Source organism: Sitophilus oryzae, unplaced genomic scaffold, assembly GCF_002938485.1.
Source record: "Sitophilus oryzae breed Bouriz unplaced genomic scaffold, Soryzae_2.0 scaffold_1274_pilon_pilon, whole genome shotgun sequence".
In the NCBI taxonomy this organism is placed as follows: Eukaryota; Metazoa; Arthropoda; class Insecta; order Coleoptera; family Curculionidae; genus Sitophilus; species Sitophilus oryzae.
This window is the reverse complement of record NW_022145920.1, coordinates 3,188,912-3,212,077: the sequence shown is the minus strand read 5'-3', so window position 1 is coordinate 3,212,077 and position 23,166 is coordinate 3,188,912. Positions and strand designations below refer to the sequence as shown.

At 33.8% G+C, this 23,166-nt stretch overlaps 1 protein-coding gene across 2 annotated transcripts in view; it reads left to right on the top strand.

Moving 5' to 3' along the window:
* LOC115874370 (ski oncogene) overlaps window positions 1-19,565 on the top strand; it is a 183,526-nt gene extending 163,961 nt beyond the window's left edge. The window contains exons 7-10 of one of the 2 annotated variants that reach the window (XM_030889515.1): window positions 11,628-11,825; window positions 14,334-14,500; window positions 15,598-15,769; window positions 18,325-19,565. In XM_030889515.1, the coding sequence (XP_030745375.1) occupies window positions 11,628-11,825; window positions 14,334-14,500; window positions 15,598-15,769; window positions 18,325-18,831 (1,044 nt within the window). In that variant the 3' untranslated portion in view covers window positions 18,832-19,565. Of the gene's footprint in view, window positions 1-11,627; window positions 11,826-14,333; window positions 14,501-15,588; window positions 15,770-18,324 lie in introns of both variants that reach the window. The other variant, XM_030889514.1, reaches the window with a different exon arrangement.
* The last annotated feature ends 3,601 nt before the right edge of the window (window positions 19,566-23,166 follow it).

Sequence of the window (23,166 nt, the reverse complement as noted above, 5' to 3'; positions counted from 1 at the left end):
TCTCCTTTTTTATCGCTTCTCCTGTCGAACAAAAGCCTCACCTCGGATCTCGAATATCGGCGTATTCATTCGGGACCCCGTCCCTAGGAAAAAAGGGGTCGCACATCCTGTACGGCCTCTTCTTTGTCCTTATTTTTCTGCGATTCCACTTGTGCCCCTCGTGTCTCGAAGGGGTTCTCTTCCTTCTGCGTTGCCGACTTTTTTCCTTTTTGCAATTGACCAAGGTTCAAAATAGATGATGTTTTGTTGTTTTATGCTGCTGTTTACGACGGCTGGGTAATAGTGATATTGATTTTCGTTACTTTTGATTACTCGTTACTAATCGTTACTCGAGTACTAGTAATTTCAACCCCTTAGCGGCCGAATTTCCAAAAATCTCTTCTTAGTGCTCACTTACATCAGTTAAGGAACACATTTGTCAAATTTCGTGTTTCTATGTCAAGCAGTTTCGGCTGTGCATTATAGGACAGATTTATATCTAGGATAGATTTAAAAACTTCTATACCTACAATATTAACCCCCTAATTTCATCCCCTCATTACTGCTTACTTACGCCACCCAAGGAGCGTCCGTGCAAAAATTCATACTCTTACAGATTTTAATTTTTTTATACCTACAATATTAATCCCCTAATTTCAACCCCTTAGCGGCCGAATTTCCAAAAATCCCTTCTTAGTGCTCACTTAAGGAACACTGAAGGAACGCATTATATCACTTAAGGAACGCATTTGCCAAATTTCGTGTTGCTATGTCTAGCAGTTTCGGCCTGTGCATTATTATTATTATTATATTTTCATAGAATTCGCATTTGATTACATTTACGTACATCTTAGATATACGTATAAATACCGACCCATGTTAAATTAAATCATAAATACTACAAGTAGTTATAAGTTATAAGTAATCAAAGTAATCGTACGGTTTTAAATTCGTTAGTCTAAATCACTTGGGGTATTGGTATCGGATAAGTAACGAAACTGACGAAAGTAACGAATAGTTACTTTTTCTTTTTACGATTACTTTGATTACTTAAAAACTATTGTATATAATACTATAAATAACTATTACCTTAGTATACTGGGCTTTTGCAGAAAACTGACGATATTTACTTTAATACGGTTCTGTTCCTCAATTTTCCCCACCCGTCGTTCATGAACGAATTCGGTTCATCGACAAACCGTCTCTTTCATTGAGATCTTCTGCTGGAGACGTCCCCTCCCAATTTATGTTCGTTTTATAGCTCTAAACCAGCAGGAATTCCATTTGAGGAACGGATCCCTGCGAATTGGGAAAGTTTCGGGACCGTAATGAAATTATTTCGGATCTAAAAATGATCTATTTGAATAGTTAATATATTTTAGAATTTTATAATTCTAAAATATATTAACTATTCAAATATAAAAAATATTAATAAATTTATTTACACTATTAAAGCTACTTCAGTGTGAATTTTACAAAGAACACGATGCTTGGTGCATTTCAGTTGATTTCAAAAAATTCCGACCGCAGCGCTCTATACGGCAGAGATCAGAAATGTTTGCTGTAATGTATTTCACGCTGTCGCGCGTGGCGGTTACGTTATGTTGATCGTATTAAAAAAATATTGAAATCGGGGTTTTGTTATCATATTTAAGTATTTTAGTTTTTTGCTAGTGCAGTTATTGAGACTATAAAATACTCAGGAACGAGGTTTGTGTGATGTAACGCTGTTTCGAGTAGTAAAATGTATGTGAAAAAGAACTAGAACTGGGCATCGCATTGTGTTCTGACAATTTTTTTAATAAACTTGACGAAGAAATGTTAACGCGTAAAGGAGGGCGTAATTACGTAGCTGTTGGGTGCAATAACATTCAATAACTCACTTTCTCGAATATTCAACTCTCCCAAATCAACGTTTTATAGCTTCACAGCTTTTCAAACCGATTTGATCAGCAAAAATGGATTCAAGCAGTTCGATGAAATAGCGAGTAAACAAAGTGCCCATTACATAATCAAAAAATTAAATAGACTTACTTAGAGAATAAAGTATAATTTGCAATATTACTGTTATACCGTTGATTGAAAGAATTGGGTTGGGTTATACTTGGGTTATACTCTTTTTTTTAATCAACTAGTGCTTAATTTTTTTAAGAATATCTTCTAAAATTATAATTATGTACCTTCAAAAAATTTCGTTATAGTCGAAATAGCCCATGTTATGTACCCACTAGCAAAACCGGTGCGTAAAACTATGCTTGCTGCCGTAGTTGAACTCATGCAAAAAGTTGTATTAGCTTCAGTAATAAGTTATAACACAAGTTACAGCGCTTTCAGATCTGAAAGCGCTGTTAGACCTTCTGAAGATATCAAAATATTTACTTTTTTATTTATTTTTTTTAGAATTTTTACAAATTATACTCCCTGACACTATTAGAATAATTATATAAACTTTTTTTCGTATACTCGCGATTTAAACCCGTGTATTTGTATATACCGAGTGTTTACGATATTCTCCGATGGTGGCAGCACCGGCGGAGAATGCACCAAACCTTATTCATACTTTTAATATTCTGCTTGATAAAAAAACGGCTTCAAGTTGGTTGGGAAATGACGATCGATGATATTAGCATATGATGTTATCGATGATTGATTGGGTGAGCGTATATCAATGTTACATTAGCCTGGGTACTGGGTACCAGAACACTAAGGTAACAAAAAGACAGATGAAATGGCCAAACAAGAAACAAGGTTTATCAACGCCATTTCTACGCCCAGAACCAGGACCCTTCTGCGTATTATGCACGTATCGTATTTACAATGTATTTTTTGGTACCTAACTATTTATACAATACTAGTTGAAGCCTGGCGCATCCGCCACAACATCAGGAAAAAAAATACTTTTTATTTTTTTTAATTAAATGAAAAACAAAAAATCCGGTGACGACAGTTTTTACAAGAGCCAATTAGCTATCTTTTAAAAAGAGCAACTTTCTAGAGCAAGTCGTTACTTCAGTAGAGACGACACAGATAAGCATTAGCATTTTATATACAGTGTGGTCCGAACTGTATTCCGGAAACTTCGGCAGCATATTCTGCAGATAAAAATAAGTAAAAAAGTTCGTATAAATGTATGTCCTAAAATGCTTAGTTTCGGAGATCCAGGGTGTAGAAGTTTCATTTTTATTTCGATTTTTTCCAAATAATTTCTGATGTAACGCCAATATTTGGATGAAAATTAGTGTCTGGTAGTTTTTTGACATGAGAAATTTGATTTTGATGTCAATATGACTCCTACTAGTAGAGGGCGCCACCTACGTATTTGTTAACTGGTTCGAAGAGTAATAACTTTTCGTCCGTACATAAAACTACTAAGTAAAAAAATATACTTTTACGACTTTTTTTACGTGAAAATAAAATCTTGGTAAAAATCGCTACGAGTAATGGTTTTCGAGATATTTGGAATCGAAATTATCAATACCTGTCATCATTGACATGAATTGAAGATGTTGACTAAATAGTTATTAGATTGAAATCATAAATTTGAAATGTTTTTGTGCCAAAAGTTCAACAGAAACTGTTTTATCATCATTTTTTGCAGAAAATGATTAATTTAAAAAAATAAAAATTTCCAAAATTTATTATTTCAGTGAAATAACTATTTACTCAATGTGTTTATTTTTCGCCAATAATGACATGTATTCACTATTTCCATTCTAAATATCTTAAGAACGGTTACTCGTAAGGATTTTTACAAAGAGATAATTTTTACGTAAAAAGTCACAAAGATGTATATTTTTTCGCTCGGTAGTTTTATACAAGTATGGACAAAAAGTTATTACGCTTCAAAACAGTTAAAACACATGTAGGTGGCGCCCTCTACTAGTAGCAATTTTCTCATCTCAAAAAACTCCGAGACACCAATTTTCATCCAAATATTGACGTTACTTCAGAAATTATTTGGAAAAAATCGAAATAAAAATGAATCTTTTACACCCTGTATCTCCTAAACTAAGCATTTTAGGACATACATTTATACGAACTTTTTTATTTGTTTTTATCTGCAGATAAAGGTTTCCGGAATTGCCGAGGTTTCCGGACCACCCTGTATATGTAGATACCCTGATGGCACAGAATATCTAGCTACGCAAAAACATAAAATTCTACATAAACTGCATTAATTTTTTGAGAATTTTATAAGGAACACAAAAATGGTAAAAGAAATAGGGGTTGCTATTTAAAATTTTAGGGGTAGGTGCCCTGGGGGTCAAAGGGTTGAAAGTAACACGACAACAAATGCCTCAAAAATTGTCCCCCTTAATATGTAAATTGACGTATTTCGCCAAATTTTTATACTATCATCGGTAGAGGTAATATTAAATACTGTTCGTTTTCAAATTGTCACCCTGTATATTCTTTATGTTCAGGTCGGCGATCCAACACACTATATCGGGATAAACAACTACACCCTCCACACCTAAAGGAGAAAAACACACCGATAGGGTTAAAGAATAATAAATATCCAGACTTGTCAACCGACAAGAGAATTAATGAATGAAAAGACGGATTATACCATCGAATCATATTTAATTTTCGTAGGGAAATCGTGGAAAAATGGGTCGGTGACATGATAAAACACGGGAAGACGGGGTCGGGAAGGGTAGCGATGTTTGCGAGGGCGTGAAAATGCTTCGCCCACAAACACAATCCATCACGTAGGGGAGAGCTGTCAAAAAGGAGTCTGGCGGGTAAGGGATGAACGGCGGGCTGGATGCAACGGGACACGACACGGTGCATTGTGGTAGGGCGTCAAAGGGCGCCATATATTGATGGGGGATGATGTTGAGGTTTGTGGGATCTTTTGTGGAAAATAGACGCTATAGTTTAGGAAAAACTTTATATTGATCAACTTGACAGAAAAACCTTTTACATTATTAAATGCGCATAATTTTTCTAAACAAGACTTAATTATTCTCATAACCTCTAAATTATATATCAGCTGATTAGCCACAGAATACATAGAGTATAGAGTAATAATAACATAGAGTATCATTCTTATCAGATGACGTAGCGTAAAGGGCTTAATTAATCTGTAATTAGTATAGAGGCTTTTTTTAGACATCCTGGTCAATAGAAGTTTTTATGATCCAATTTAGATACAAATCTGGGCTCAAGTATCGTTTACTCGAAATCGCTTATGTAAGAAATTGTTTATTTAGTATTTGGCAGCCTTTTCGAATAGTATGTCAAATTTTTCTTCAAAAAAAAATTCTGCGGAAATGCATCCTTTTCGAGTTTTTCAACTTTAGAATAGCTGAAATCAGGGCTACTTTCGTTTACTTGAAATTAGTTATGTATCTCGATAAATATCGGTTATCGAATGGGACACAACAGAGTTAGCATGGTGTGTTACGCTGATGATGCAGCCATTATTGTGGAGACAGAGGACGATATGCAGAGACAGCTTCATAAATTCTATCGGGAAAGCCGAGAATTAAATATGATTATCTCCACAGAAAAAAACTAAATGCTTAATTTTCTCTAAAGAACCGGTAAGATGCAAATTGGTAGTAGAAAGCAACATTATTGAGCAGGTATCACAGTTCAGATACCTAGGAATAGATATGTCGCATTACCATGATCCAGAGAAAGATCTGAGAAGCCAGATAAACAGAGCAACGGCCATGTCAGGATGTCTGAGACAAATAGTGTGGACAAACCCCGGCCGTCATGCGAACAGACAGCAAAATTAAAATTTATAAGACCTGCATCAGACCAATAATGACATATGGCATAGAAATCCGAGAGGAAACAAATAAGACCAAAAGCATGTTAAGAGACCCTGAAATGAAGAATTTAAGAACCATACTGGGGAAGACTAGAAAAGACAGAATTAGAAACACAAATATCAGGGAACAATGTGGAATACAGGACGTAGTGAGGTGGGGTAGGCAAAGAAAAAGACAATGGTTCGCACACGTAAAACGCATGGAAGAAAACAAGCTACCACGCATAGCCCTTGAAGGGAAACTCATGGGTAAGAGACAGCCGGGAAGACCTCCAAAAAGATGGAAAGACAGTTGGCAGTCCATCTCCCAAGAACTCCTACAGAGGCAACCTTAAAATTAACAGATCGAAAGATCTCAAATAAGTAAAAGAAGGAGAAATCAGTTATGTAAGAAATATTTGTTTATTATTATTTGGAAGCCTTTTTGAATAGTACCGTAAAACTACGGACAGTTTTTGAGGTTTTTTGTAAGTTTCTTGACCTAAGTGTGTTCAAATTCAACCAATATTTTTTGTGTGGATTACTACATCCTTCCCCTATGTCTAACTAAAAAAAATGTTAAACTTTCTTTTTCTAACGTATATATTTTTTTTTGAAAAGTGTCAGAAGTTATCCCCATAGCTGGGGTAACTTCGGACATGCCTTTAAAAATGTGTAAATTTGATGTTATACCAGTTAAAAGGAAACTTCGGACAAAAATATAAGTTTTAAAAAAAATCAAGTTCATTTTTTAATAAAAACTCAAAAAATTAACAACTTCAAACGTTATTTAAGACATGTTTATTAAAAAAGATTATTTATTATAGATTATTTCTAAAAATATCAGTCAAAAAATTTGCCTCTTTCTCGATACTCAGCACTGGTTGCAGTCCTGGATTCTTATCATGAATCCCCTTAACTTTATCCCCAATTGTGGATTTGGGAATCCTATAATACTCAGCCGCCTCTCTTAAGGTTTTTCGTTTGGCTTTGACATCTGCTACTGCTTGCTGTAACCTCTCTGGTTAATAATTTTGGTAGGGGCGACTCCCTAGTTGCTTTTTGTAACTTCGAACCATGTCCGAAACCTTCAAAATATGATTTTTTTGCTTACGACTTACGACCATCTGGAAAAAAAATTGAACGATTCAAAATCTTCAAATTACATAAAACATTTTCCGATAATATACCTACTGAATACTGGAAAAAGTACGACTTTATGAATAATAGCTTTAGTTGTACGCCAGTTACTTTTTCCACTTTAAAAAAAAACAACAAAAATTGCATACTTACAAAAATTGACGTAAAAAATACGCCGGGCCCGAAAAACACTCGGTACTTAAGACACATCTGAGGGCAACTGTTTTTCTTTCAAGGGCCCGTTGTCCGAATTTACCCGTGCTGTCCGAAGTAGCCCGGTTTAGGGTGTCACCATTTTTTTTGCGGAAATGCATAATTTTTAGTTTTTCAAACTTTAGAATAGCCGAAATCAGTTACATGAAAAGGTTTCTGTTTTTCATACTAGAAATGTGTGCGTGATTGATTCTGATTTTACTGGGGTTGAGTTAAACACAGTGCAATACTAGATTTGTTTATTTCAACGCTCAGAGAAAGAATGAGAATAAATTTATAATGTCGTACCATCAGTACCCTGCCTGCGCATACACCTACCGGAAACGGATAGTGCACTTTACGTTATACTATAGTATACAACACACTATATCGGGATAATAATAACTACACCCTCCACACCTAAGGGGGAAAACACACCGATAGGGATAAAGACTAATAAATATCCAGACTTGTCATTGACATTTGAAAAGTACTCGGCAATTGGGAATTCGTAAACAGCGCGTTTTAGCTTACAGCTTGTTTTGATTGCTTTGGTTAGGTTTGGTTTGGTTTGTCGGTTCATTTTTGTTTATTTTCGTTTTTTCTCGGTACGGTATTGATGTCTAAATTACAGTATCTACTAGGTTAAGTTCATATCTACACAAGAAAAGTATTTAGAACGTACAGCAGGAACACGTTTTCATGTAACTGATTTCAGTTATAATAAAGTCGAAAAAAAGAGCATGATGCATTTCCGCAGAGAAATTTTTATGATGTTGTGTTTGGGGATGAAAGTGTGAACTTGAAGTGATTTTAAGTAGAAAAAACTTCACGCCAAATCTGAATACTTTAGGATATTTTTGAAATGAACATAGAGAGTAGGGATTGCATTACCGGTAAATCGTCTTTAAATACCAGTAATTTTGGTAGACATTAAAAAAATAAATATACACTAATCTAGAATGCAGAAGCCAAATTTTTCAGAACTCAGAAAATGTTTGAATCTTTTATTTCGAAGTTTTATTACGATTGCAATAGATTTATTACAATATTTATTGTATAACGCCATTAAAATATTCATAACTTTTATTACTGTTTCCAAGAAATCACGTAAAAATTATTTAGAGTTAAATTGCTGTGGAGCTAATTTATTATACTGAAACCAAATTTGTAAACACAAATAATGGGAAGGGCAACGGCCCAGCTACGTCGAAACACCGGTTCCCTTTAGAACACCGAAGTTAAGCGACGTAAGGCGATGCTAGTGGATGGAGGGGTGACCGGTTCGAAACTTTGCATCGTGCTGTTGTCCAAAAAGGGAAAAATGTAAAATCTATTGATACACACTGCTCATTCACGCCGGTTCAAGATCGGATATCTCGTGAGTAAGAGTTAATTTAGACACTTCCTAAGTCGGTAGACCATTGACCATGATATGGCCGAGGACCGCGGTTCGGATTCCGCGTAAACAAGTAGGTCCCGTCCAGTTTAGCCATTGCAGCAGAAAGGAGACGTTAACTTGAACCTCACACAAATAATGGATACCACGCTGTGGTTGTCAATATGACGGCTAATGTCAAGTTATGAGGCAACCTTACAGTTGGGGGTTGGAACATGGTTGGAACCTCTGGTTGGAACCTCTGGTTGGAACCTTTGGTGTTACACAGCAAAATTAAACACTAAATCATCACAATACACCAAAACACATTTATTTTTTACACTGGACGCGCGTTTCGCTAAAAAACTAAGTTTAAATAACAGTTATAATCATCTGCTGATAACATGGTTAGCGAAACGCGCGTCCATTGTAAAAAATAAATGTGTTTTGGTGTATTGTGGTGATTTAGTGTTTTATTTTGCTATGAGGCAACCTGTTAAATTCAACAACCTTGTCCCAAATGTGGCAATAACCTGCAAAATGAGTTAAAAATGTTAATTTGCTTATTTTATTGCAATGTCTTATAGAAAAAACAAGGATTTTAACGAAATAGTGATAGGTCATGGTCTTGGTCTTGCACAAATAGCAAGACAGACCAAGACTAGCATTTGATCTGCAAGACTAAGACCGACCAGTGCAAGATTTCTGGAAGACTAAGACCAAGCATACAATACTCTTGCGGTCTTGCATTTCTTTTCACGTTTATATAAAAGTTACGTATTTGTTCAAAATTATTGTTTTAATTTATTACAAATAGTGTTTTCCCTTTGTGTTTTAATTTATTACAAATAGTATTTTAATTTATTACAAATAGTGTTACCCCAAATAGTACTATTGCATAAAATTTCCCCAAATCCTCAAATCTAGCAGGCAGCTGGGGCTTAAGACAAAATAACATGAGAAACCAGAAAAATAAATGTTCAATGGAATTTCTAATAATAGCTCGAAAAAAACATGGACGTAGGAACGACGAGAATTTCACTGGCAAAAAATCTAATTTTACAACTTCTTGATCTCTGTTATTAATATTATGAAAGTATTTTCTACAGGACAACTGGAATCAGTCGTAAAACAAACAAAAAAATATTTTCGTTTTTAACGATTAATTGCGGACAGTATTGTTAAATGGTGCATATACAATTTATATCATCGTTAAATTATAAATAACCATAGACCAAGTGTCAAAAACAAGACAACATTAATTCCTCATTTTTAATTCATTTATCTACATAATATGAAGTATTTACGTATCTATGTACTTGGAAATTAAATATGAAATACTTTTATGTGTAATTGACGGTGTCTCCTACACGATAGGGTGAACGTTTGTTCCAACGCTGGAAGCAAACTTGGCACTACATAATAAAATATCAGCCACGTAAAGACCCGTATAGGAGCGCATCGAACAATGCTTCCAACGTTGGAAACTCCTTTGACGCGGCTGAAATTTACCAACGAGGGCCCAAACACCACATGCTTCCAACGTTCAACGTTGGACGCCATTTTGAACGCATTTTGGATGCATGGATATCATATTTACGCGCCCACATGATGGGGCAAATGTCCGTATGTCCAACGTTGGAACTGTTGGGAGGTCTGTGTATCCAAGGTTCGCCACATCGTGTGGTACCGGCTTAAAGTGAGCGAATATACTGAGAAGCTGGGAACCTGTCTGTACAACAAGAACAAAAGGAATCGTTTATTATCTGATAGAGCAGATTATTTGGTATTTTTCCATGCCAACCTACCACTTATTCATTTTCAGTATTAATTATTCTACTACTTATTGTTCTATTAATATACTTTATATTATACTAGCGTGTACCAGCGACTTCGTTCGCGTCGAATTAATCATTTGTAATGGTGATGATAAAGCAAAGCAAGAATTTCCATTAACATACAAACTGGATAAAATTTTCTCACATTTATGTCAGCATGAGAAAAAACAATATGGCGATATTATTATATAACTTGGTAATATTTGAGGGGTAGTTTCATCTCGTTGGAATTTGACTTTCGAAAAATCCGTTTGCCAAAAATTAACTTTTTACGTCAAACAGTTTAAGCAGAATCGTGGTTAAGAAATTACCCAACTTTTTGGAACACCCTGTATGATTTTTTAAAAAATGTCAAAATATGTAAAAAAACAAATAAATTATGATTAACCTAGGATTTTCCCGAAAGACTGACCGTTTTTTAAATAACAAATATTGTAATATTTGAGGGGCGTTTTCACCCTCTTGGAATTTGAGATTCGAAAAACCCCTCCTTATCGAACCTCTACACCCCACAGTCAATCCGTTGGCCAAAAATCAGCTTTAAACGTCAAGCACTTTAAGCAGAATCGTGATTACTCAATGGTCAAATTTTATGAAACACCCTGAATAAATTTATAAAAAATCTTAAAATATGTAAAACAACAAAATAAAATATACTTGTTTAAGAGTTTTTCCGAAAAACTCCCCGGTTTTTAAATAAAAAATATTTTAATATTTGAGGGATAGTTTCACCGCCTTAGAATTCGAGTTTCCCCGATTCGAAAAATCCCTTCTTATCGAACCTCTACACCCTAAAGTCAATCTGTTTTCCAAAAATCAGCTTTTTACGTTAAGCGCTTTAAGCGGGATCATGATTAATCAATGACCAGATTTTTCGAAACACCCTGTATACATTTTTAAAAAATCTTAAAATATGTAAAACAAAATAAAATATACGTGTTTAAGCGTTTTTTCGGAAACTTGACCGTTTTTTAAATAAAAAATATTGTAATATTTGAGGGGTGAATCGAACCTCTACACCCTAGAATCAACCTGTATGCCAAAATTGAGCTTCTTAGGTTGAATGGTTTGAGCAGGATCGTGATTAATCAGTATGTCAGTCACTTAAAGTTAGCTAGTACTAGTAAGGTTAGTTTTTATTTAGCTTCAAGTAATCCATTAGGTATTACGAGGAAAAATTCTAAGATTTTTTTACATTTTTGTATTAAAATATGACAACATTTTTTTTCCTTGTCATAAATAAGTTTTGTTTTTCCTTGTTCAAAAAACAAATATCTTTAAATATTCACAATGCGTCGTGTAGCAAAATTTTCATAATTTATTTTTTTAATTCTAGATTCCTGCGACTGATGTGGTTAAGGACCATCAAGCAACCTTGTCGGATTTACCACTCAAGAAACAAAAGTTGGACGAATATTTGGGTAACTTGGGTCGAGTACCGCCGTTTGCTCTTCCAGCAGCAGCTGCAGCCGCCATTATGCAGCAACAAATATACTCAGCACTAGAACCAGTTTATATCCATCGATGTTTACAAGTAAGTTGATCAGTAGTATTTCCTAGCTTGTCAAGCAGTCTTTATTTTTAACTCTAATATTTTGTTGTCATTTAAAAAAAATCATTTTTGATTTAAATAAGTTACTTAATAGTTATTTTTGTATTTTTTTAAATCATATTTATTTATTGTTTATAACGTTTATGATTTAACTAAACTCTTGTCATTCTCTGAAATGACTAGATGAATGGCTTGTAGAATGTAGAATGTTTGGGAGGGGGCTCAATCACTGTGACCTTACAGCTCTATTGTGTGTCTCCCTTTCTGGAGTTATAACGAGTTATAACATATACAATACAGTTTCAGGGCTTTGGTAAAAGCCAGTATCTGAGACGGCTTCACAGAGGCTAGTTAGTTCTTCATCTCCAATGCTTGTCGTCTCGGCGCACTCAGTGTGAGGTGTTCTGGTGTTTCCCCATTTCCTCACAGAATGGCTTGGATTTAAAACCAAGAGAAATAAAGTTAAGGATGCAAAGGCCGATATTATATTGTCTGCTTTAAATTTTCTCTGGGTCAAATATGTCATAAAAGAAGTAAAATTAAAAGTTGTTTAACATTTAATTACGTTTTCTTAGCTAATTGTCCGTGATATCGTGGTGATATATTGAAGTAGTAACACTACCAGTAGAGTGGTAATTATTAATGATGTATTGCTATTTTAATAAATGAATTACACGAATGAAAAATATTCATTTGGCTTGAGAGCAGCAAAATAAACAGGCAGTTATGGTTCAGTCAACTAAATATGGTTCAGTTAAAATGAACTTGGACTGCAAAATATTAGATTATGGCCTGATCCACTTGACCTTTTGAGATCTATCGTGGTCCTCTTCTGATCCCCTTAGGCCTATCCTTCTTGCCCTGGTGAATTTCTCTACCACTCTAGAAATTTATTGGTTACCTACCGTTTTGTGACCATTGTCGTGACAGCTTTTGCAATTACTGTCCTCCATTCACGCAGTTGTGCAGCTCTGAACTGTTCAAGAACGCGATACTCTCACTTCATTCAATTGAGTCATAAAGTTCAGAACTGTTCCGCGCCATATGGAGGCACCAGACTATCGCGCACAGCTTCTTTTAGAACCGTTCTGTGTAGCCCAGGGCGTAAAGCTTTGGAACTTGAAATTCGCGAATGGAGGACAGCATATGCCGCAGAGGGGTTCTGAATCTGTAATCTTCATTGATGAGCCATTTCATCTGCGTTTTCGTTATCCTTGTAACTAGAGATGAGCAAAGAATCGCAAACTGCGATTCAATCGCAGCGATTGTATAATCGCAATCGCAAGCTGCGACTGGCTCCCATAGGAAACTACGATTGCGATTTTTTATTTGCGAGTTTCAATTTAGACAACCAGTATTAATATAGCGGCGATTTGCGACTTTGTTGCGATTTTGCTGCTATTGTGATTTCGTAAACTGGGTTCGTGATTGCTATCTGCGAGTTTGAATTTTTAGGAGTTGCGATTTGCGATATTGTTGCGAATTAATTTTGTCGTCTATTGAAGCATTTTATAGTAAAGTCCGATTGGATATTTATTAAATAAATAATATAATAAATTTTATAGAGGAGGTGTTATGTTCTAGAGTTACGATAATAATATACTGGGTGTTTCTCAAGAGTGGTTCACCTCTATAACTTTGTTATTTTTTTTATAAAAAACGAGATTTGGTATGTTAGTATATAACATTAATTAGGATTGATTAACGTATACAATTGTTTATGGCCAATGACTATATTTTTTTATTTTTATTACTTTATTCGATAGAAAATGGCACTCTGAATAGAATGACATATCGTATGGCAACTGTTGACGTTTTCGCTTAAAAAAATCGCATTTTAAATTTCAATCTAGAATGTGAATGTGACGGCTGTGTTAAAAACGCTAATTTTTAATCAAGATATCTTGGAAAAATAAATTGGTCGTCTGTTGTTTTTCGTGATAATAATACGTCAATCAATCCTGATTTATGTCATATACTAACGTACCCAATTTGTTCTTTATTTGAAAAAAATAAAATAAAAAAAGTTATAGGAGTGAGCCGTCTTAATTTTTTTAAGGATTGGATAAAGAATTAGGTAATTGAGAACCGTAGAAAGTGTTGGTTACAGTAGTTGCAGCTGTTGCAGCATATATAAAGTTTTAATACCCATAATATGTGTTGCAGATGTTAAAAAAAATGATTATTATTATTTTTTTTTGAATTGTTAAGCTATAGATACATACACAGACAATTATATACCTAGTATAATATTTAAATATTAAAATCCCAATCGTTAAGATTACTGTCGCTGCTATTTAAAAATCGCAATGGCTGTTTCAATTGCGATTGGAGAATCGCAGTTTTGCTCATCTCTACTTGTAACCCTCGTGCCCTGGTACCCAGGCTAACGTAATATTGTAGCCTTTAATATTGTAGCCTAGGTTTATTTAGGATATTAATAAATAATACTAAAATTTAAACCGTTTACTAATGTAATGATTTTTGTAGGAATTTAATGTAAGAAGCCATCTCAGCGCATTCAAACCGGTAACTCAGAGTATTAGAGAGCAGAAACTTCGAAGTGCTAACGCGTTAGGGTTAGCAGCTAGATGTACCGCCGACCCACCACTTCTACAAAACCCAGACAGAGTAGTTCCCATATCTGAATCAGAAAGGTAAATGTGTTACTTTAGCGCGTATAAAGTTTTTATATCTTTTTCAAACCAAGACAAGACTACAAAGTCAACCTATTTATTTTTATAAAGTATACGAATTAATATTATTTTAATTATTAAACATATCACGAATTCAAGATAAATACCTTCTTTTGGGAATATGATAAACATAGATATGTATATTATCAATGTAGAGGGTGTCCTAAATTTAAGCCCCTTAAGCATTGGGATCTCGGAAATTAGAAGAGAATAAGTCGTTTAAATGGAGGCAAAGTTGCGCAATTTGATGCCGATCCAAATACCACCTTAAAATTCCGAAGATTTTTAGAAAAAAGTATAGTACTTATATTTTTTATTTTTTATCACTCTATTTTAATACCTAAATATAGCAATTAAATGTCATATTCTCATTGCTACTTGTTTTGATCTGATTATTTTTGTTGTTTCGTCTTTGAGCTACCATCATCATTGTTCTTTTTTTTAACTGCGCTCTGGATTTTTATTAAGTAATTTAAGAGTTGTTTTGTTTACTTATCTGAAAAAAATCATATTAATGGCGACATTTTCCATAAGAACTCATATTTATGTTAGAGACAGGGACTAAATTTTTGATAACATCTTGCCAGATAATCATTAATTTGAATTTTTGGAATAAGTGCGAAACGTCATTGGCTTTGGGGTCCTTAAAGCTCTTAAAATCCTTAATAAAAATCCGAGCACGTATCTCTTCTAATTTTCGAAACCCCCCAGTACAAACATTGTAATGACGTCTAGGGTTTGACAAAATTATCATCGTCATTCTTCAGCCGTCTTTGACGCCTTTTTTCGATCATATGGTATAAGCAGAATTATTTTGTGTAACACAGAATGCAAAAGCTTTTTTTTTAAACACAGAATGCAAAAGCTTTCTATTTTAATAATATGGGGGATTTTGCTTAAAAAAAATAGAAAGAATATTTCTCTAAAATGCCAACAATCTCTCCATTGAATTCTGCCTACAAAATTGATATATTTTTCAATAAATTGTACTTTGTACGCTTTGTAATAATCTCATATTTTCTTTTGAGAGTAAAGATACCAATTTGTAGGTTTGAAAGGAGTTACCAACCTAACGTGGCTCTAGCACCTCCCACACCCAAGAAGCATCGCTACGGAAAAATCCATGAGACGCAATCTAATCGTACTAGTCCTCCAGTCGAAAAAGCTGATATCCCCACTCTCGACCCACCGTCACAGTCGTCTCTGACCAACGGGCATCATCATGTTAAGGTGACCTTTATAACTTTGTTTACATTACAATTCATCCAAAATAATATATTATTTGTATTTAGTTTTTCTTTATTCCTAATTTATATTTAAGTTTTTGTGTATTTTCCTTGGTTTTAGAATATCAAGTAAATTAATTATGTAATAATTGTCTTGCATATTATGGGTCTTTATTTTAGATGACGTTTCGGCCAATTTTTGGCCTTTTTCGCAATCTTATCTACAATAATTTAACACAGTTCACACCTTAAGGTATAAAATTACATTTTAGAATAAAATCCTGTCCCGTAGTAATCTACAACACATGTAATAAGTTACAAAATGGAAACACAACACTAAACATGTAATGTGTTATATTAACATTCAGAATATTTTAATTTGGTGCAGCGACAACTGATTTATCTATATTAGTGGAATGTATAGTCCGTTTAGACGGCTGACGTCTTTTTTATCATTTATGGTCTTCTTGTTTTCTTGAATTCGAATCATTTCTAGAAATTCTCTTTATGCGTTTTTTCAGTTTTTAAAATTTTTGTTTCACTCTAATTAAATTATCGTCTTTTTACTGTCTCACGGTTTGTTAAGGCCGTTTTATTTTTTTTTATCAAATTTATGGCCCTTGATTTCCAAAAACCAAAAGAGGCCTTAAAGTTACCCAACCTCACTAATAAACAAAAAATTTTCAAACAGAATCAACAAATAATACAATTCAATTGATCGCTCCACAAAAAGCAACAAAACAAAAAAATAAACTAGAGTTCGCACCAAATAAACTTTTAGTCATGTGATTAACCTTGCAATTTTTAAATTCATTGTTGCCAACGTTGGATATATTCGGCGCCGTGCTGACTAACTGGAATTTAAATTTCGTGCTGGGTATTCAGGTGGTAGCTCTGCTGAAAAAATGTCAAGTTGCCCCATTTATTTATTTATTTCATGACATTGTCATTCGTTTTGACACTTTAGTTTTGTATTACCAGTTTTTTTTTTAGTTTAAATGAATTGTGTTGTGATACTTTAAGCTTGAAAATGTTTACTAGCAGACCCTGCAGGTTGAACATTGTTCTTTTTAGAATCTCTTTTAGTGCGAAGTGTACAAGATAGCTTCATAGCCGTAAAAAACTCATAGCTACTTTATTAAAATATTTTGAACGGGAAAGCTTTATGTCCCTTAAGCGCTCTTGCGTTTTGTTGATGTAAATAATAACTGTTTAAACAAAAGATGTTATCGTGGGACTACAATAAAAAAGAAGAAAGAAATTATTGGACAAACCTACAGTGAGATTAGCCATGAAACATAGCTAAAATACGACTACCCGTAGACACTCAGTGTTTCTGCCTTCCGGCTTCATCAGTACGTGAGGAATCAGCAACGATGAACTAGCGATCCTGAAAAAAGAAAAAGGGAAGCAAACGAGGCACTAGGCACCATTTGCAACCTGGTTAAGCAGTAGCTCACAATAGCGTTACTACCAAAACACCGCTGCGGAGGTATTCCAACATACCTCGCCGCTATCACCTTGGCCCAGAGAAAACAATAAACAAAAGATGTTATCGTGGGACTACAATAAAAAAGAAGAACGAAATTATTGGGCAAAACCAGGTTGCAAATGGTGCCTAGTGCCTCGTTTGCTTCCCTTTTTCTTTTTTCAGGATCGCTAGTTCATCGTTGCTGATTCCTCACGTACTGATGAAGCCGGAAGGCAGAAACACTGAGTGTCTACGGGTAGTCGTATTTTAGCTATGTTTCATGGCTAATCTCACTGTAGGTTTGCCCAATAATTTCGTTCTTCTTTAATAACTGTTTATATATTTATAATTAATTTATTTTTGTTTCCTAAAATATTTTGATTAAAAGAAAATATATAAAAGTGGGCAACGCTGCGCCGGTCAAGCTTAATCATGTGACTCAAAGTTTATTTGTTATGAACTGTATATATCTCTACCATTTTTGACAGGCTTATCACAACAATTCAGCAAAATGTTTGGAAAATCAACCAAACGTCACAATATCTAGAGAATAGAATCAAGAGCCATAAATATGACAAAAAAATAAAACGGCCTTAATAAACTATGAGAGAGTAAAAAAACATCAATTTAATTCATCAATTTCTAGAAATGATGAGAATATAAAAAAAACAAGAAGACCATAAATGATAAAAAAGACGTCAGCCGTCTATACGGACCTAATATCAACTCATATAAATAAATCAGTTGTCCATGCACTAAATTAAAATATTCTGAATATTAATATAACAAATTACATGTTTAGTGTCTTTAGTGTTTTTTTTACATTTTGTATCTTTTTATATGAACACGTGTTGTATATTTCTACGTGACAGGGTAAATTTTATTCTTAAATGTAATTTTATACCGGTGTGAATTTTGTTAAATTATTGTAGATAAGATTGTGAAAAAGGCTAAAAATTGGCCGAAACGTCATCTAAAATAAAGACCTATAATATGCAAGACAGTTATTAAATAATTAATGTATTACTTGATATTTGCCCAAACCTAGAAAATACACAAAAACTTTAATATATTATTATACATTTTAGGAAGAAACGGAAGTTGTTAATACGCCACCCTCAGACAAAGGTGTTTCCGTGGTCCAAATGAATAATCCGGAAATAGAATTATCTACTGATACGGAAGATAGTGCCTCGGAGACTTCGGATAAACACACCCCGAACCACGTTAAATTGGAAGAAGCGCTTAAAGCGGTTAAAGACGAGGACGTGCGTGATAAGATAATGGAACTGTTCCGAAACGTGGCGAAAGAACGCGAACGTGCCGTTTTTGAAATTCATTCCAAGGATCAGAGCAGGATCGAAGATCTGGAGCGCGAAAACGCCGAGCTGCGCAAAGAACTCGAACAACTGCGCCAGCGTATAAGCGAAGAAGCGAAAAGTGAAAGCGTATCCAGCTCTTCCATTATAGTTCAGTCGACGGAGGAGCCGCCCTCCGCGCCCACGCCTGTGCCCCAAAGCGTGATAGCGACGGTTGCCAGCGTACAGAACGGCGTCGAGGCGCAAGAAGTGATAAAGAACACTGCGCCGGAATGATCCGTCATCGTGATGCGCAAGCGCAGTGTTACAAAGTGATTTCCGAAGTACCTCGGTATTTCGAACGATCCCGTATACCTGAAAATGGTGCTATTTGTTTTGTTAGTGGGGTTGTAGATGGGCGGGTGTACGGGAATAAATGTTTGGAAACTTGCCAAAATATTACACAATCAGTATCCAAAATATATATTTACGTTTAAATTCAACACTTTGAGCTAAAGGTTTTTTCACACACATCAGTAAATCATCAAATTATTGACGTGATATAAATTAAATGCCTTATCTTGCCTAAGTCCAAAAATTAATAATTATGTTTGTTGGTAGTTCAAATGGACATAATAATTAGTTTTAAACTTTAAGTCTTTTGTGGATTTGTGAAAATAGCTGGAGATATTCTAAGTTAAGAAGAGAAGCATATTTCTAAGTGATCATTGTATCTATTGAAATATTTATTGTGGCAATGGATATGTAAGTTAGGGTTGCCAACTTTCAAAATAAAAATAGAGGATGAAAGGGTAAAAAAGAGGCACAGGTGAAACATTTTTTGAAACCTCGCTCAAATGTCTAGAATTTACCAAAAAGTTATGTCAATGGTATGTGATTGATGGTCTTTCTTACTTTCTTAACAATATTTACACTCAAAACTTGTTAAAATAAACCAAACCATTTTCACCAAAACTTTTTCAAAACATGAGCTAACATAAGAAAACATAAAATAGTTAAACATGTTTATCGCTTCCACCAAATATTTATTTTACATAAATATTTCTTCAACTTCTTTTCTGTACAAACGAGTGGGAGTAGCGAAAGACATAGATTAACAATTTTTTAAAGCATTGTGGCGATACGCAAACATTTTTTAGATTTTGAGTTTGGTATGTAAAAAAAGAGGACTTTTTCAATATGCGAGAGAAAGGGGGACAGTGAGATCAGAAAGAGGACGGAGTCCTCTGGAATAAAGGACGGTTGACAACCCTAAATGTAAGTATACTCAGTAAGCCAATGGCAAAATTTATCCTTGAAATTTTACCGATACTATACCACTGATACACACATATTAGTTCCGTTTCAATCAGCCATATCTTAAAGCTTCTAGAACTCAAAGATCATATTTCCGACAAAAAAAATGGGTATAAACTGGTTTTGCATTATGGAGAAGAAAGCTCCATACTCTCCACATTAAAGTTTGTTAACATATTTTGTTTCATTACCCCAATACCCCTGTATGCCAAGTTTTTAGTTTTATAATGTTGTTTCTATCTAGAAATGCTGAGGGAAATGAACAGTAATTTAGTAAATTTGATGCCACTGTATCTCCATAATTATTATTTATTATTCTAAAGGTAAGATAAGACAATTCTCTTTTCACCTAAATTTCATATAAGTATCGGCCATTAATTAATGGAAGTGTGAATTTACCTTTACCAAAACACATCACATTGTTAAAGGTGGGTATCCATTTAGCCAGGGCTTCATAACCAGTATCTATCTATCTTTTATCTTTATTTATTAGTTTAGTTCACTACAACTAACGATAAAAATACTGTATCAGTCTCGATTAATCCGATATCTGTATCTCTAGAACAACATCAATTTTAAAATTAACATTTAAATTTATTTTTTTTTTGAAAAAAATATAAGTATAGCAGTGAAAATCAATATATTCTACTGAAATATTCAGATATAATGTTTTAAGTTGATATAAGGTTTTAAAAAGTTCATTTAATAAAACATCATCAAATATTTTAGTTAGTTGAAGAGTAAATAAATATTTAAAAGATGAATTTATTATCAACAAGATTGAATATTTTTGCATTTTTCTTTTATTTAAAATTAAGTATATTTTATTTTACTTAATTTTGGAACTTATTTAAACTTGCCTGAATTTTTCTCAATGTTGCTAAATGAAAAAGATTTGCAACAAACGACTACCACAGCGACTACTGTAAAAACAGACAAAAAATATATCATTATGTATGTCAGTAATTAATTTAGCTAGTCTGGCGACAAAGGTCTGAAATGTTCGAAAAATATCTAATTATAATTATTTTCTATGGAACATTTACAGAAATGGATCCTCACCTTTAAACATACTATTTTGGTCTAGAGATAGACAAAGCCCTCATTTTTTAACTGCAGACCATTCAAGTCAATTCAAAAAAGACATTGTATAATATAATCGACTTTGTACAAAGAATAATAAAATATAAAAATGGACAACCAGTCTTCGCTTTAATAATAGACCTGTATATATTCGTATGTAATTTTAGCCTAGAGAACTTGTTTAGAAACGTAAATATCTTTTATTAATAATTATTTATCTAGTTCTCTTCTTGGTAACTGCATTCTATACACTTGTGTAATATTACTTTTTTAACGTGGAAAAATTATTAAATTTTATTTACACTATTTTGTAAATACATAATGGCCATCAGAGTGCAGTAGCACTAAGAGAGCACCGTAAATATTTTTCTTTAATTATAATTTCCGCTTTATGTACAAAATGCTGCGTAGGACCTGTTTTTAATTATTAATAATAAAAGAGGACATAATTGTTAGTTTTTATGAAGAGAAATTGTTCTTGTTAAATTGTTTTCAATTTTTAAAATTGATGAAAAATGGTTAAGTTCTGAATTTAATTCAATGTGCTTAATTTCCAGAATTTATTTATATTATCATTTGTACTACTACTGTAATGTGCAAACTTTTTAAAACAAATATTTACGTCAGTTACAGAACTTTACTGAATTTTTTGGTGAAAAACATGTTGAATTAAATTTAATCAAAAACCATAGATTTTGTTAAGAATTTATATTACGGATTTAAAAGTACAAAACGCGGTGCAAAGCATCCTCCAGTATATAAATTTTACTCTGTGTAAATCGGTGCAAACTCTAAAATAAGAATAAAAGTTCTTCAGAAATTATCCACATAAGTTTATTTTTTTCAATTTACGAATTTATGTGGTGAAGTTTTCTGGAAGAAAATATTTTTATTCAGGAGTTTTGCAGATCGACTCTTTTTGCGACTGAAAGGCGTTTTCGACCAATTTTTTGGGGACGAAATAATATGTAGATTCTCAGGAATACATAAACAAAAATTTATAATTCTACATAATATCATAAAAAAGATACCAGCCAATCTTTCGCTATTAGAGACGAACTAAAGGTGTGAATGTAACATACAGGGTGTATAATATACCTCACTCACTAGTAATATTTTCCATTTAATTTGCTTGAATTGTTTAATTAATATGACAATGTTGTAAAATTTGGAACTCTACTTAGCAAACCGTCTACTAGAGTAAACGTTAATAAACAATAATATGACTTTTCAATGATAGTGGCATTATAAAAACAATAAAAACTATTTTATAAGTGTGTTGATGAGAACCCAAAATCAATCCTAAAATTGCTGTAAATACACACACCGGAAAAGTCTAGGGATATTACAATTTTATCCAGCCATCATCAGTAATTTTATTATTTGCATTTCTGATATAATAAAATTAAAATAAACAAATAGTTTACAGGACGTATTGGAAATAAAAATGCGAAATTTACCGAATTTTTCAAATTTACCTTGATTTTTATTGAACTCAAAAAAATATACATATTTTTTTTTAATTCTAAACTGTGAATTAAAAAAAAAAGATAAAACCATTTTTACTTAATAAAGGGTATCTCCTCTACTGTTCATTACAGCCCTACATCATCTCTCCATGCTCCTGATCAGGTTGTCAATCTCTTCTTGAGGTACAGCCTGCCACGCTGCATTCACGGCCCGAACCAGATCCCTACGAGTTTCACGAGACATACCCATTCTCAAAATTCTTCTTTGGACCGCGTCCCATACGTGCTCGATGGAGTTGAGGTCAGGAGATTGTGCCGGCCAGGGTAAGATGTTTAATTCATGAGCATTGATAAACTCACTTACCACTCTGGCTGTATGAGGCCGTGCATTGTCATGCATGAGAATGAAGTTTCTCCCAAAATCATTGGCATATGGTAACACGACAGGCTCAAGAATTAAATCACGATATTTGATTCCTGTTAGAAACCTTTCAAGAAAAACGATATTGGTTTTTCGGCCTAACTGGACTCCTCCCCAGACCATAACTGTTCCACCTTGATAAGGGTGCACTTCCTGAACATGATCCAACCGAATAAAATTTCCCGGTTCTCTCCGTTCCCTAAGCCTTCTCGAATCCGGATGAATTCCAAAGCGTGACTCATCCGTGAAGAGAACATTGGCCCATTGTTCATTCGACCACTGAACATAATCTTGAGCCCACAAATATCGTACCTCTCGATTTCCTCTCGTTAAGGGTTGAGC